At 40.9% G+C, this 16,272-nt stretch overlaps 1 protein-coding gene and 1 non-coding gene across 5 annotated transcripts in view; both read right to left on the minus strand.

Annotated features, from left to right (window-relative positions):
* Window positions 1–16,272, minus strand: part of NXPE3 (neurexophilin and PC-esterase domain family member 3) — a 53,479-nt gene that overhangs the window by 20,603 nt on the left and 16,604 nt on the right. For all 4 annotated transcript variants that reach the window (XM_019923229.3, XM_033855871.2, XM_019923228.3 and 1 more), the window contains 2 exons: window positions 5,398–6,152; window positions 1,072–1,145 (listed from right to left, as the gene is read on the minus strand). In XM_019923229.3, coding sequence (XP_019778788.1) covers window positions 1,072–1,145; window positions 5,398–6,152 — 829 coding nt within the window. The remainder of the gene's footprint in view (window positions 1–1,071; window positions 1,146–5,397; window positions 6,153–16,272) is intronic.
* Window positions 6,775–6,847, minus strand: TRNAR-CCG (transfer RNA arginine (anticodon CCG)). Its single transcript has one exon. It is a non-coding gene; the product is annotated as a tRNA-Arg (tRNA).

The following is a 16,272-nucleotide window of genomic DNA, read 5'->3' on the forward strand; positions in this document are numbered from 1 at the left end:
CTGTGGGGTTAAGGGCCAGGCAGATAAAAGGTAAGCAATTTCTATTAACGAAGTTTCGCATACGTACCCTCTAAAATTAGTAACTTACTGGGTTCAAGTAAATCAAATACAGCTCTTCACTAGGAAAAGATCAGGATTTCTTGTGGCACATGACAGTGAACACCAGAGATACAGACTGACAGTGTCCTGCCTGCATCTGGGCCTCAAATTTTATTTAGCCCACACAATAGTTTTAAAGTTTTTAACTGGATGCCAATGTTTTGAAATCTGGAGATATTAACATTCAAAAATTGATTTCTGGTTTTTCATGGAAAAAATCTATAGATCTGGCTATGCTGGGTCTACATTTTTGCATAGCAACAATGTTTGCATAGCAACATAGGAACTGAGCGGACACCCCCTTTAGATGGTCCTTGCTCTGCAGTTCCCCCTTTAGATGGTCCTTGCTCTGCAGTTCCCCCTTTAGATGGTCCTTGCTCTGCAGTTCCCCCTTTAGATGGTCCTTGCTCTGCAGTTCCCCCTTTAGATGGTCCTTGCTCTGCAGCTCCCCCTTTAGATGGCCCTTGCTCTGCAGTTCCAGTGTGGGTCAATACCCACACTGGTGGGTTCATATGTGTTATATACCTCATCCCTGTGGCATTGGTGTTGGCACTATCTGCTCTGTAGGATACTACATACATGCTTTCAACAGCTAAAAGGACCTCGTCTGCCATCTGCACTTGATCTTAGCCAAAAGGCCAAGGAGTGATCACCTTCCATCTGCATAACCTCCTTAATAATGTTCATCCTTTCTTTCTACAAGTCACTATAGCTCATTATACCTATTATGCAAAAACAAAACACATACATTTACTCTTCTAAATTTCATTCTTTTACTCTTAATAGTATCCTACACAATGGATCAGAATCACCTGGAACGTTTGTTAAAACACAGTTAAAACCGTGCCCAGCAGTAACCGGGACATATTAAAAAAGGAAAAAAAAAAAGGGCTTTGTAACATCAGTGTAACTACAGAGCCTCAACACACTTAGCAGGAAAAACAACAAATCATCAAGCTCATTCCTTTTTACCTTTTATACTGCTGGGAATCACAGTCACCCAATCAGGTCCACTGGAGTTGATTGGCATTTTGATATTGACACCACTTGAAAGAGGAATAAAAAGAGTACAAGCTTAGATTCAGGAACATTTATTTTCTAATATGTATCTTTATTTTCAAATTTTTAAATGGACAGGATTTCACAAAGCTTTACTAAGATGAAATATTCTTATAAATGTTACTCAATAAAATTGATAATTAATAAACTAGGTATATTATAATAAGCAGGTTATATGGATACATAAACTGAATAAGAATTAAACAAGTTTTTAATTTTTCACTGCTTCACCCTTAGAGTGCAAACTCCAAAATGACAAATTCTGTTTGAATTACTTACCTCCCTTGGACTCAGAGAATGGCTCACACTGATGAGAATGTCTATTTTGTCACTACTTAGTTTTCAGGCTGCAAGACTACGGAGCATTAAGTAATACGTCAGATTCCTTAGGCCTTGCCCAGAGCTGAGTCCTACCTAGGGACATGTGTCCCCAGATATGTGCTCATGCATGTACTCTGTTCATCATTACTATGGCTCTGTAGTGTCTGTTCCCCTTAATAAAACATGTACTCCTCAAAGACATGGATTATGTCCCATTCATCTTTCATCTTCAGTACTTAGCACAGGCCCTGGACTAGAGTCCATGCTCAGAAAATATCTGATAGAGGGCTGTGTGAAAAGGTGGGGGACAGTGGAGTCCAGGAGAAGTATACTGAAAACATGGTGTAACTATTCCAGAAACTGGCTCATAATAATTAGGCCTCTTGCACTTAGACCAAAAACAAACAAAACAATAAAATGTTAACTTTCCAAACTCGATATGGGAACTTGCAGTCACGATATTTCATTTCATCAAAAATCAATTCAAAACAGGTTTGTTCTTAAATAATTCTTAAGCTTCTACTATGTGCCAGGCACTATTCTAGCTACTAGGGATATAACAGTAAACAAAACACATAGCATCAGGAATTCCCTGGAGGTCCAGTGGTTAGGACTCTAGGCTTTCACTGCCGAGGGCCCAGGTTCGATCCCTGGTTGGGGAACTAAGATCCCACAAGCCAAGTGGCACAGCCAAACAAAAAAAAAAAACAGCATCTCCTCCTTCATGGCACTGACATTCTAATGAATGAGGGAGAATTATAGGGGGCTATGTTAGAGAATAACAGCATTTCATAGATTATAAAAGAGACAATTAATATACATGACTTTAAGAGAGCACATATAAACTACTTTCATGAGTTTAAAGCTTTAAGGTAAGGAAAAGAAGAAACCTTCACCACTGTAATTTGCTTGTAAAAATGTTTACTCTCAATCTAATCACGCAGAAACAATAAAGCAGCAAATCCAATTTAAGCAATATTCTACAAAAACAGCAACATCAAAATTGTCAATGTCGTAAAAACCAAAACAAGTTAGAGAACTCTTCTGGACTAAAAGATTAAAGAGACAACTAAAAAGATTGTGTGTGATCAGAGACTCAGTTAAAATAAAAGAGATAGCAATAAAGGATATTATTGGGACAACTGGATAAACTTGAATATAGACTGCATATTAAATAACAATGTTGTGTCAATGATAAAAGGCCCAAGTGTGATCACTGTGTCATGGTTATACGTTGGAGAAGGTCCTAGGAGATGCATACGCCTGGGGTGCAGTGCCATGATGTCTGCACCTTACTCTCAAATGGTCTGAGGGGAAAGAATTATACACAAATACACACATATAAACACATAGAAAGAGAGAAAGCAAATGCAGCAAAACATAACAATGGTGAGTCTAAGTTAAAGGTATATGGGTGCTCACTGTTGTTATTCCTGCAGGGGTTCTACAGATTTGAACATTTTTTTTTTTTTTTTTTTTTTTTTAGCGGTACGCGGGCCTCTCACTGTTGTGGCCTCTCCCGTTGCGGAGCACAGGCTCCGAACGCGCAGGCTCAGCGGCCATGGCTCACGCACCCAGCCGCTCCGCGGCATGTGGGATCTTCCCGGACCGGGGCACGAACCCGTGTCCCCTGCATCGGCAGGCGGACTCTCAACCACTGCGCCACCAGGGAAGCCCCTGAACATTTTTAATACAAAGTTAGAAAGAAAAAAAGAGTATAAATCATGCTAAAATAAAAGGGAAGCTTTTAATGTGATAAGCTCATTCTTTCAAAAGACGTCCTCTTATTATCAGAATCTTTTAAGCAAAGTATTATGGTTCTTTCTAAAACCAACACTTTTTTTTTTTCCTCGAGAGATTAGATCACCTTAATTGTCCAACTGTCATTTGGGAACCAAAGACCAAGGCTAAGCTTCTTAATCCTTTCTGAATTAAACATTACGAGCCACCAAGGAAGAGAGGTAAAAATGAGCGTAGCTTAACATATTCAGGCCATGAGCTCAAAATACTGCACTCAAAGATCCCTCAAATGATCAATTTCAATCTTTCTCTTTTTCTTTTCAGTTAGCCTAATGCAAAATTTCAGATTTTTAACAGAGCAAACAATGCAAAAAAAAAATCTGTATCAGGACTCTGTCAAATGTTTGGTTTCCAAAAACTTATGCCACCTCAAATGCTTTCCCGGAAAACTTCCAGGTAAGTAGAACCTTTTTTAATGATTCTACTACAAAGTACCCTCAGCCAGCCTCATCCAGGATATGCAAGTAAAGGCAGGGGCAGACATTATTTTATCCTTCTGGATTCACAGGTGTTCTTTGGTTTTAATGGTAGGATTTAGTGTTAGGAACATTTTAAATTTTACACGAACTTAATTCTCTAACCTTTTTCCCACTTTTTTCCACGTGGAATTTCAGTAAATTACATGCTATGCTTCCTCCTCTTTGCTAAGCCACTAAGTAGACTGACAACGCAACTCTAAAAGGGAGTAAGACTTTAAAAAATGGTCCACATAAAAAAAAAAAAAAACTTTAAAAAAAGTTATTTAAAATAAAATAAAAGGGGGTAACTGAAAAGTCTTCATACATAGGCAAAAAGTACACAGAAATAAAATCATCTGCTCATAGTCATTGATAAATAATGTGTCTAAGATCTGAACCCAAGAATAAACCTAAAGTCCTTTTGTACGGAGCCACAAAAAGCTAGGCAGTCCCCTCAAGAGTACAGTGAATACACTGGGAGTAGTGCTCCCTCTGCTGGCCTTCTGAAAGCATGGCATCAAATATGTACTTAAAACTGTTACCACCAAAAGCTGACTCAGGGAGTAAAAAATCAGAGTTTTATTTTAGAAGCTCATACAGACCACACATCTTATGTGATCCCTCTCTACAAGGGAATTTTATTTATATAAATTTTTTTATTTTTTATTTTTATTTTATTTTTGGCTGCGTCAGGTCTTTGCTGCTGCGTGCGAGCTTTCTCTACTTGCAGCAAGCGAGGGCTACTCTTCGTTGCAGTGCGCCGGCTTCTCTTTGCGGTGGCTTCTCTTGTGCAGCATGGGCTCTAGAGCGCAGGCTCAGTAGTTGTGGCGCACGAGCTTAGTTTCTCCGCAGCATGTGGGATCTTCCCGGACCAGGGCTCGAACCTGTGTCCCCTGCACTGGCAGGCAGATTCTTAACCACTGCGCCACCAGGGAAGCCCAAGGGAATATTTTTAAAGTACAGATTTCATTTAAAAATAAAAAATGTTTTACATTCTCTCAAGTAATTGTACTTTCTATGTTATTTTTCTTTTTATTCCTTAAGAATGTTATTTTATTTCAGAACTATATGGAATGCAATAATTTCAACAACTATTAACCTTCAAAAATACAGTTTGCTGTGGTATTCCTGGCTTCCCATGCTTATCATTATATCAGTCCAGCAATGTTACCATATTCATAGTCTTTTTCCTATCCATAAATGTTTATATGATTTTAACAACTAATAATATGTCACTTAAAACTTTTTTCAGTTTATTAGACATGAAGCTAAAACACTACCCTGACTATATAAAACTTTTTTCAGTTTATTAGACATGAAGCTAAAACACTACCCTGACTATAAGACCTCTAGCAGCCCTGTTCTTGGATGATTTTTTTTATCTGTTCTGTGAATAAGTGATCTTGCTTATACAGATATACTATGCAATTCTGAAGTTAAAGATATTAGGGTAAAAGAACAAAAATTTAAGGTCATTAATTTGAACTGAAATAAGCACACTAATCACAAAATATATTTATTTTCTTACCACCTCTCTTGAATTGGGCCAAGTTCAGAAAGATATAAGAAGCACATAACCAAAACAAGAAAGTCTCCTAAGTAGGACAAAGACAATGAAAAGGGACCTCTTAAATTACCCCCTAGAGCAAGGAGCACGTACCTCTGGAAGAAAGCATTCTCTGCAGCAGTTAGGAGGCCCTTCAGGTATCCGCCCTTGAAATGGTTAATTCTGCTACTGCAAGGGAGCTTCTTTGGTTTGAAGCAGAACCAGGGTTCTCCAGTATAGAGATCTGTAAAGTTGCACAGGGGAAGACTCCCAGGAAGACACACATTACACTCTGTAGTTTCAGAAATTCTTCCTGAACGGAAGAGGCTCTTGAAATAGACCCTGTCTGGTTTCTCTTCCTGTAGATTCTGAAGAACTCTGATTCCTTCACTGGGGTGGACCAGAGATATGGACACTTTAACTCTGCCTGGCCAGAGCAGAGTAAAAAAGACCTTGTAAAACCCATTCTGGTAGTCCACCACTCTACCCACGGCCCCTGCCTGCAGCTTAGGGGAGTGAATTCTGGCCTGCAGGTAGTCTCCACCATACTTCTTGGGCTTTCCTTGAAAATCCTGTACATGAACCAGCACCTCTAGCTGGCTTCCCACCTTGAAGAAGGCTGCAGAGTTCAAGATGACAAAGTAGCTGGAAGAAGGGTCAGTGCTCTTCAAAAAGGGGACTGGGCCCACATCAGGCACCTGCCACTGTAAGGCGGCCAACAAGGAGTCCTCCTCCAGGCGCTCCCGGCTGGACAGAGTCTGGTGCTCATAGCCACAGTAAGGATTCCGGCTAATTCCTGTCACCTGGGAGAAAACAAACTGTCCACCACTGTCAATGAATGTGGCTGATGCAGTCTCATGGTCCAAGTACTGAAGAGAAAGACACAAACAACAGAAACCACAGCTACAATAAATCTCCTTATAGTCAACAAATAAATCCCTGCTTCAGCTTAAATTTTAATAAAACTTACTTGAGATGACATTGTTTCAAAAACCACAGCTCACCAGTTTTACAGATTCCCACAGCAAATATCAGAGAAAAATCCCTTTGGTGCTTCCAGAAGGAGAAAGGGAAAAGGAATCATTTTGAAGGACAGTAGTCCCCCTTTATCCACAGGAGATATTTCCAAGACCCCCAGTGGATGCCTGAAACTGCGTCACATCAAACCCTATATATACTGCTTTTTCCTATACATATATACCTATGATAAAGTTTAATTTATAAATTAGGCACAGTAAGAAATTAACAATAATAATAAAATAGAACAATTATAATAATATACTAGAATAAAAGTTATGTGAATGAGATCTCTCTCAAAATATCTTTTTTTTTAAATTTATTTGGCAGCGCTGGGTCTTAGTTGCGGCATGCAGGATCTTTGTTGCCGTGTGCAGGGTCCTCATTGCCGTGTGCAGGATTTTTCAGTTGCAGCATGTAAACTCTTAGTTGCAGCACGCGAAGTCTTCGTTGCAGCATGCATGTGGGATCTAGCTCCCCAACCAGGGATCGAACCCGGGCCCCCTGCATTCGGAGCACAGAGTCTTAGCCACTGGACCACCAGGGAAGTCCCTCTCTCAAAAACATCTTATTGGTGTACTGTCCTTCTTCTTGTGATGACGTAAAAGGATAAAAGGCCTACGTGATGAGATGAAGTGAGGTGAATGATGTAGGCATTGTGACGTAGTGTTAGGCTACTACTGACCTTCTGACAACACATCAGAAGAAGGATCATCTGTGTCAGGTGATCGTGGATTGAGCTACAGTGATGTCAGTGGTTGAGGATCCTGGGTGGGAAACAGCAGGACGGCACAAGATTTCATCACGCTACTCAGAACAATGCACAACTTCAAACTGGTAAGTTGTTCATTTCCGGAATTTTCCATATAATATTTTCAGATCATGGTTGACCATGGGTAAATGACACCACAGAAAGCAAGACAGTGGATGGAGGGAGTACTGAATACCAGAGTATTCCATTCTTCTTAACAAGGCCTGCCCTCAAGCCAAACTATTTTACCAGAGTCTAACCTACTGAAGTTTTACCAGAGCCTAACCTACTGAGGTTTTATCAGAGCCTAACCAAACTGAGGTAAGGAACATACCCAACTCCAGCCCACTCTAACCATTCTATCCAATTTAAGGGTTGGGGGTAAGACTAAAAAACAATTCTGAAGTTCACAGACTCACTAAAGGACTGAGGATCATAGGACTATAAAATGTTTCACCTCCCTTACACCTCACCCCCACACCACTAAAAGCCTATTTACTGGAGTTCGTTTTACCCAGTACGTCATGTCCAGCTTTCAACAAAAATTACAAGACATACTAAAAGGAAAAAAATACAGCAATTATCAAGGGACAGGAGGGAGGAATTAGGAATATTTTGTTATTAGTAATGTACCTGCACTACCCATGAAGCAGTATGGTATTATTTGATAGTGGACTTGAGTTGCTTGTAAATGCATACTGAAAACTCTAGGGCAATCACTTAAAGCAAAATGAGAAGTATAACTGATACACTAAGAAAGGAGACAAAATGGAATCTATAAAATGTTCAATTAGGGACTTCCCTGGTGGTCCAGTGGTTAAGATACTGCCTTCCAATGCAGGGGACACAGGTTCCATCCCTGGTCGGGGAACTAAGATCCCACATGCTGCGGGGCAACTAAGCCCATGGCCACAACTACTGAGCCCAAGCACCTCAACTAGAGAGCCCGCAGGCCACAACTACAGAGCCCACGCGCTCTGGACCCTGCGCACCACAACTAGAGAGAAGCCCATGCACCACAACTAGAGAGAAGCCCGCACGCACGCCACAAGACAGTAGCCCGCACACCACAACTAGAGAGTAGCCCTCGTGCTGCAAGAAGAGCCTGCGTGCAGCAACGAAAGATCCCTCATGCCACAACTAAGACACCATGCAACCAAAAATAAAAATAAATAAATAAAATAAGTATTTTTTTTAAATGCTCAATTAAAACCACAAGAGTCAGAAAAAGAGCAGAAGACAAAAATAGGAACAAAGAACAAGGACAATGAATAGAAAACAGTAACAACTATGGTAGATATTAATCCAACTATATCAATAATCACCTTGAACACCAATGGACTAAAGACACCAGTTAGAAGACAGAGGTTGTCAGACTCAATTATATGGTGTCTCTAAGAAACTTACTTTAAATATAAAGACTTATATAGATTAAAAGTAAGTGGATGGAGAAAGATATACCAGGCTAGCACTAATCAAAAGAAAGCAGGAATAGTTATATTAACTTCAGACAGAGTAGACTTCAGAACGAGGAAAGTCATCAGAGATAAAGAAGGATATTATATAATAATAAAAGGGTCAATTCTCCAAGAAGACATAACAATCTTTAACATGTATGTGCCTAACAACAGAAAGTCAAATATGTGAGGCAAACACTGATAGAACTGCAAGAAAAAATAGATAAATTCACTATTGTAGTTAAAGACTTCAATACCCCACTATCAGAAATGGATGGATCCAGCAAGCAGAAAGTCAGTGAGGACACAGTTGAACTCAACAGCACCACCAATCAACTAGATATGATGGACATCTATAAACTACTTACCTAGCAACAGCAGAATACACATTCTTCTCAAGCTCACACGAAAGATGCACAAAAACAGATCATATTCTGGGCCATAAAATATACCATAAAAAATTGAAAAGAACAGAAACCATACAATGTCTGCTCTCAGACTCCAATGGCATTAAAGTAGAAATTAATAACAGAACGATAGCTAGGAAATCCCAAAATACCTGGAAATTAAACAACATGCTTCTGGGAATTCCCTGGCAGTCCAGTGCTTAATACTCCATGCTCTCACTGATGAGGGCCCAGGTTCAATCTCTGCTTGGGGAACTTAAAAAACCCCACAAGCCTGGAAATACCTGGAAATTAAACAACATGCTTCTGGGAATTCCCTGGCAGTCCAGTGCTTAATACTCCATGCTCTCACTGATGAGGGCCCAGGTTCAATCTCTGCTTGGGGAACTTAAAAAACCCCACAAGCCACGAGGGGTGCCCAATAAATAAATAAATAAATAATAAAACAAACAACACACTTCTAAATAAAACAAGGGTCAAAGAAGAAATATCAATAGAAAATTTAAATCTTTTTAGTTAAATGAAAATGAAAACACAACTTATCAAAATGTATGGGATGCCATAAAAGTAGGTCTTAGAGGGAAATTTACAGCACTGAATGCACATTATTAGAAAAGAGGAAAGATCTAAAATCAATCATCTAAACTCCAACCTTAGGAAACTAGAAAAAGAAAAGCAAATCAACTCCAAAGTAAGGAGAAGAAAAGAAATTAGAAATTAGAGCAGAAATCAATGAAACTGAAAACAGGAAATCGATAGAGGAAAGACAATGAGGCCAGAAGCTGGTTCTTTGAAAATATCAATAAAATCAATAAGCCTGCAGCAAGGCTAACTATGGAAAACAGACAGGACACAAATTACCATTATCAGAAATGAAAGAAGAGACATCACTATAGATTCCATAGACATTAAAAGGATAATCAAGGGACTTCCCTGGTGGTGCAGTAGTTAAGAATCTGCCTCCCAATGCAGGGGACATGGGTTCAAGCCCTGGTCAGAGAAGATCCCACATGCTGTGGAGCAACTAAGCCCATGCGCCACAATTACTGAGCCTGCGCTCTAGAGCCCGCGAGCCACAACTACTGAAGCTTGCATGTCTAGAGCCCATGCTTCACAACAAGAGAAGCCACCGCAATGAGAAGCCCGCGCACCACAACCAAGAGTAGTCCCCGCTCACTACAACCAGAGAAAGCCCGTGCGCAGCAACAAAGACCCAACACGGCCAAAAATAAATCGGTAAATAAATTAATTAATTTTTAAAGAAAGGTAATCAAGGAATACCACGAACAACTCTATACCCACAAATTTGATAACTGAGATGAAATGCACCAATTCCGTGAAAGATACACTCTGCCAAAACTTATGCAAGAAGAAACAGATCATCTGAATAGGCTTATAATCTCTAGTAAAGAATCTGGATCAATAATTAATGACCTTTCAAAACGGACACCACCAGGTCCAGGTGGGATTCATTGATGAATTCTACCAAATATTTAAGGAAGAAATTGTATCAATTCTCTACACTCTCTGTCAGAATACAGAAGCAGAGGGAATACTTCAACTCTTTCTATAAAGCCAGCATTACCCTAATACCAAAACTAGACGACATTACAAGAAAACGACAAATTTCCCTCATAAACACAGATGTAAAATCATCAACAAAATATTAACAAATCAAATCCAACAATGTGTAAAAAGAATTATACACCATGACCAAGTGAGATTTATCCCAGGTATGCAAGAAAGTGCCTTAATAGAACTCCAGTGCTTCCCAAAGACCATGTCTTACACCCTCTTAGAACTGGTCCTTAATCTTCACTTTGGCCTTTCTGCTTAGAAGACAACCTTATAAGGACTTCAGTCTTTTCTAGTTTGGACATTAATTGCTATTTATATTGTGGCATTTTGCTCTATATATCGTACAACACAATGGCTTTCTAATATTTTGTATCTCAAAATTTTATACTCTATCTCTAAATTTCAGATGTTTAAGCTCTTTTCTTATTAGTGAGCAGATCTGCCTGTTTGACAATAAAGTTTTCTACCAAAAAAAAAAAAAACCTCACCTTAGAGCCTTGTAAAATTTCACAGGTAAAGAAAAGGTCCTAATAGCTTCCAGAAAGGAGAACAATGTTACCAATAAAAAAACAAGAATTAGATTCGCATTAGCCTTGTCTTTTGCTACACTGGACACTAGAAGATGGTAGAGCAAAGTTGTAAGGTTCTGAGGGAAAAGGATTTTGAATACAGCGTTCTAAATACAAATCATACATGAGGGCAAAATAAAGACAGTTTCAGACATGTAAGCTTTGTTCCCATGTGCCCTTTCAGAAAAACATTATTTGAAGATTTAACCCAGTAAAATGGAAAGAAAAATCCAAGGAAGTGAAAGACATGAGCAAGAGTGTAACCAACCGAGGAATTCAATGAAAAGCAAACTCAGAATAACAGCTGGGCAACAGGTCAAGACAATAATCAGTGAACACTGAAACAGGAAGATAGAGGGCTCTGAGGAAAAAGAACCAAAATGCCTTGAAGAAGCAAGTGGAGGGACTTCCCTGGCAGTGCAGTGGTTAAGACTTCGCCTTCCGATACAGGGGGTGTGGGTTTGATCCCTGGTCAGGGAACTGGGATCCCACATGCCTCGCGGCCAAAAAACCAAAACATGAAACAGAAGCAATATTGTAGCAAATTCAATAAAGACTTTAAAAATGGTCCACATCAGGGGCTTCCCTGGTGGCGCAGTGTTTGAGAGTCCGCCTGCCGATGCAGGGGACGCGGGTTCGTGCCCCAGTCCGGGAGGATCCCACATGGCGCGGAGCGGCTAGGCCCGAGATCCATGGCCGCTGAGCCTGCGTGTCCGGAGCCTGTGCTCTGCAACAGGAGAGGCCACAACAGTGAGAGGCCCGCGTACCGCAAAAAAAAAAAAAAGGAGAAGAAGCAAGTGGATTCAATTCAACAAATCATATGAAGGAAAATCCTCATGACATGTTACAGAAGGTGGTATTCTCTCTCATCAGAAAAAAAAAGCAATTAGCACTCCAGAAAAAAAAAAAACAAGAAGAAGCATAAGAAAGTCATCATTAAAATATGAAGCAAATTAAAATGCAGCATGATTAAGCCACTGAGGTAGTGTATAAAAAAGATCCATTTGACCTTGATGTTTGGGAAATTCTCCACCAAGAGATATAGATTTGGTTTCAAAGGATCATGTTCTATATTGACTAACATTTACATGATTATCATAATGTTATTTTTTTTAAGTATAAGAATCAATCCAGGGCTTCCCTGGTGGTACAGTAGTTGAGAATCTGTCTGCCAATGCGGGGGACACAGGTTCAATCCCTGGTCTGGAAAGATCCCATATGCCATGGAGCAACTAAGCCTGTGTGCCACAACTACTGAGCCTGTGCTCCAGAGCCCGTGAACCACAGCTACTGAGCCTGCGTGCCACAACTACTGAAGCCCGCGTGCCTAGAGCCCGTGCTCCACAATGAGAGAAGCCACCGTAATGAGAAGCCCGTGCATCGCAACAAAGAGTAGCCCCCGCTAGCCGCAACTAGAGAAAGCCCGTGTGCAGCAACAAAGACCCAATGCAGCCAAAAATAAATAAATTAAATTAATTAATTTTAAAAAAAAAAGAATCAATCCATAAAGATTGATATAATTAAGGCTACACGTTAGCCTTAATTATAGTTAGAGCAACAAAACTAAAGGTTATAAAGCCTGATGATGCAAAAGTTATATGCTAGCTAACGGAAGTCAAATGTAAAATAATGCAGAAGTGATTTTCTTCCTCACTTACAGGAGGGAGTTAAAATGTGCTATCTAATGCTATTAGGGAAAGAAAAGGTCTAAATACATTATTCTAATGCACAGAAATAAAAATAATTTTATAAAGTTTAGAAAGAGAGTGACAGAAAGTGTGAGTCAGCAGAAGACCTCACCTTTCATTATCTTAACAGGAACAGCAGTATCAACCAACATGTACTAAGCACCTATGTGCCAGACACTCTTTTGAAGACTTTACATAAATCTTTTAATACAATGTTTAAATTATCCCATGAGATAAGTCCTATTATTATGCCATATGATAGACAGGGAAACTGAGGCAATGAATGGCTTGATAATTTGCCCAAGGTCACATAGGTTAGAAGCAGCAAACCTGGACTAGAACCCAAGCAGTCTGAGTTCGGTCTGTGTTTTAACTTAACCATCCATGCTGTACTGCCTGATGTGGAAAGGTCAGAAGGTACAGTGTAAAGCTGACAAAACAAGATATAACTGTGTAATGTGTAGTTAGCACTAACTAAGCAAATAATTAAAAACAAGCAGTTACATCCAAGAAACAACATTGAGAGTGACGACTGGGGAGGGAATTCATTTATGTACTTAATACCACTCTCTATTTTTTCAAGTGGTTTATACTTTTCATTAATTATTTTCTTAATAGACAGAAGGACAGGTGAACACATGGATGGGAAAAATAGCTATGTACCTGCAATACTGTGATTTGTAAGAAATATACATTTGGTCTTCATCCACAGTTCCTGGCTCACAGCTCCCAAAATCCTTGGCAGCGATAAGAGCAATGGGAGCATCTTTTGCTGTAATATTTGGTTTCGTGTCCTCAGTTCCTGAAAACACTTCAGAGTCATAAAGGGGAAATGGGTGCCTTGTTCTTCGTTACAAGCCCCTTTCCACCACAGCAGGGTGTATGTTACTTTGGTGGCTTTTGGAAAGCTCCTGAGGATGGGGGCTGGTTGGGTTGTCAGGAGAACCAACCATGATTAGAGGGTTGGAACCTTCAGTCCCATCCTGGACCTCCATCCCTGGAGGCTGAATCAATAACACCTATGGAATAAAGCCTCCATAAAAACCCAAAAGGATGGGGTTTGGAGAGCTTCCGGGTTGGTGAACACATGGAGATTCAAGGAGAATGGTGCACTCAGAGCATGGAAGCTCTATGTCCTTCCCATATACCTTGCCCTATGCATCTCCTCCTCCTGGCTGTTCCTGAGTTATAATTGGTTATAATAAACCAGTAATCTTGTAAGTAAAATGTTTCTCTGATTTCTGTGAGCTGCTCTAGCAAATCAACTGAAGCCAAGGCAGAGACCATTGGAACTTCTGATCTACAGTCAGTCAGAAGCACAGGTGACAACCTGGACTTGTGACTGGCATCTGAAGCTGGGCTTGGGGGAGAGTCTTATAGGACTGAGCCCTGAACCTGTGGGATTTGATGCCATCTCCAGATAGACAGTGTTGTTACCAAACCAAACTTGGGTCCACTCGCCTGCCCACAGTAAAGCCAATCTACTGACACCAGGTTGTGGGGAAGTAAAGTGCAGCGTTTATCGTAAAGCGCCCAACTAGGAGTCCAGGGCAGCTAGTGCTCAGAAACACCCCAACTCCCGAATGGGTTTCAGGAAAGCATTTTTAAAGGAAAGGTGAGGGAGGGGAGTCACAGAGTATATGATCCGCTCGTGCACAATTCTCTGACTGGCTGATGGTGTGGTAGCAAGGTGGTGTCACAGAGGTTAACGTTACCAATCTTCAGGTTCCAGATGGTCTGGGGGCTATGTGCTCATGATCATCAAACAGTTAACTTCTTCCATCTGGTGGGGGTTTTAGCATCTGTAAAACAACTCAGGAATGTGGATCAGATACTGTTATCTATGTATTCCAGGGAGGAACTATGGACTGCCATGTGGCTGATTTATTGTTTCAATTGTTACCAGTTCTCCTGGCCCAACTGCTATTTTTGTCACTATATTGTCCTTTCAATCATTAATTCTTGGGCCAGGCTTTTGTGACTCTCGGGAGGCCTGAGAAACTACAGCTTTTCTACAAAGGAGAGGCAGGCAGAGGACCTGGGGGAGGGGGTCTGTCCAGGAAGGGCCCATAGGGTCCTGCTCAGTTACAGTGTCAGAATTGATTTGAACTGTAGGTCACCCTGCTGGTGTCCAAGAATTGCCTGGTGGTATGGAAAAATCTCCCCTACCCACATTGGAAATTGGGTGTAGGACCTCTTTAGTACCTAACCCAGGGAACTGCATCTGACATTATGCAATAAGTTAAATTGCAAGGGAAAACAACAACAGCAAAGCAAAACTGAAAATCACTCTCCTCAATAGCTAGTATTACCTGTTATAAACCACTTAAACAAGGCCTCAGGCTCCCCATGACCGCCTGGAGGTGTGGGATAGGGAGGGTGGGAGGGAGGGAGACGCAAGAGGGAAGAGATATGGGAACATATGTATATGTATAACTGATTCACTTTGTTATGAAGCAGAAACTAACACACCATTGAAAAGCAATTATACTCCAATAAAGATGTAAAAAAAAAAAATCCTATACGAGGTAAACGTAATGCCAAACAAGGTAAAAATAATCCCAAAATACAAAAGGATTTTTAATGATCTTCTTAGATTCTGTATTTTTTTCCCTTTCATTTTACACTTGTATCCAGACACTCTCAACTGGAAGAATTTCATTGGGCTCCTTCATTTTAAAGGAACACACAGTATTATTTGTTCATTAAAAAGGGTAATAATGGGGCTTCCCTGGTGGCGCAGTGGTTGAGAGTCCACCTGCCGATGCAGGGGACACGGGTTCGTGCCCCAGTCCGGGAAGATCCCACATGCCGCGGAGCGGCTGGGCCCGTGAGCCATGGCCGCTGAGCCTGCGCGTCCGGAGCCTGTGCTCCGCAACGGGAGAGGCCACAACAGTGAGAGGCCCGCGTACAGAAAAAAAAAAAAAAAAAAAAAAGGGTAATAATGACTTTGAAAATTTTTCCCTGGCAGAGTTGACATCAGCGCCATGACATGGCATAAGACATTCCTCCTTTTTTGTCCTCCTTTTTAACAACAAATTAGGCACCCATCCAAAAGACAAAAGTGCCTCTGTGGGAATTGAGGGATCCAGTACCACATGCCAAGGGACCTAGGAGGAGTCTCGACCACATGTGTATCTGGTAACAGGCAGATAAACCTCAGTGAAGACAGCATAGCCAGTGAACTTGTCCCAATCCCTCTTGGCCATAGTCAGGGAAAACCTGGAGAGTGCTGACCCAGGCAGATACCAACAGATGAGAAAGAATTTGTAGAAATCCAGTCTTCCCAAGGGGAAATCCCAGAAAGAAAAAAAATACAAGTTTGGATGTGACTAAGAGGGTACGAGGAACTTTGCCAGCACTGCCCCTCCCCACACATAACAAGCCCAGGGCTGAACAACCCAGGAGCGCTCTCTTCCAAGAGGGAAAAGGAGAGTGGCAAGTTAGTGCCCAGCTACCCCCACTATGAGAGAAACCCACTTAACTCAGCAGCACCCCAAGTACTGAGGTGGGATCTCCATG

The sequence above is a fragment of the Tursiops truncatus genome, chromosome 4, assembly GCF_011762595.2.
Source record: "Tursiops truncatus isolate mTurTru1 chromosome 4, mTurTru1.mat.Y, whole genome shotgun sequence".
In the NCBI taxonomy this organism is placed as follows: Eukaryota; Metazoa; Chordata; class Mammalia; order Artiodactyla; family Delphinidae; genus Tursiops; species Tursiops truncatus.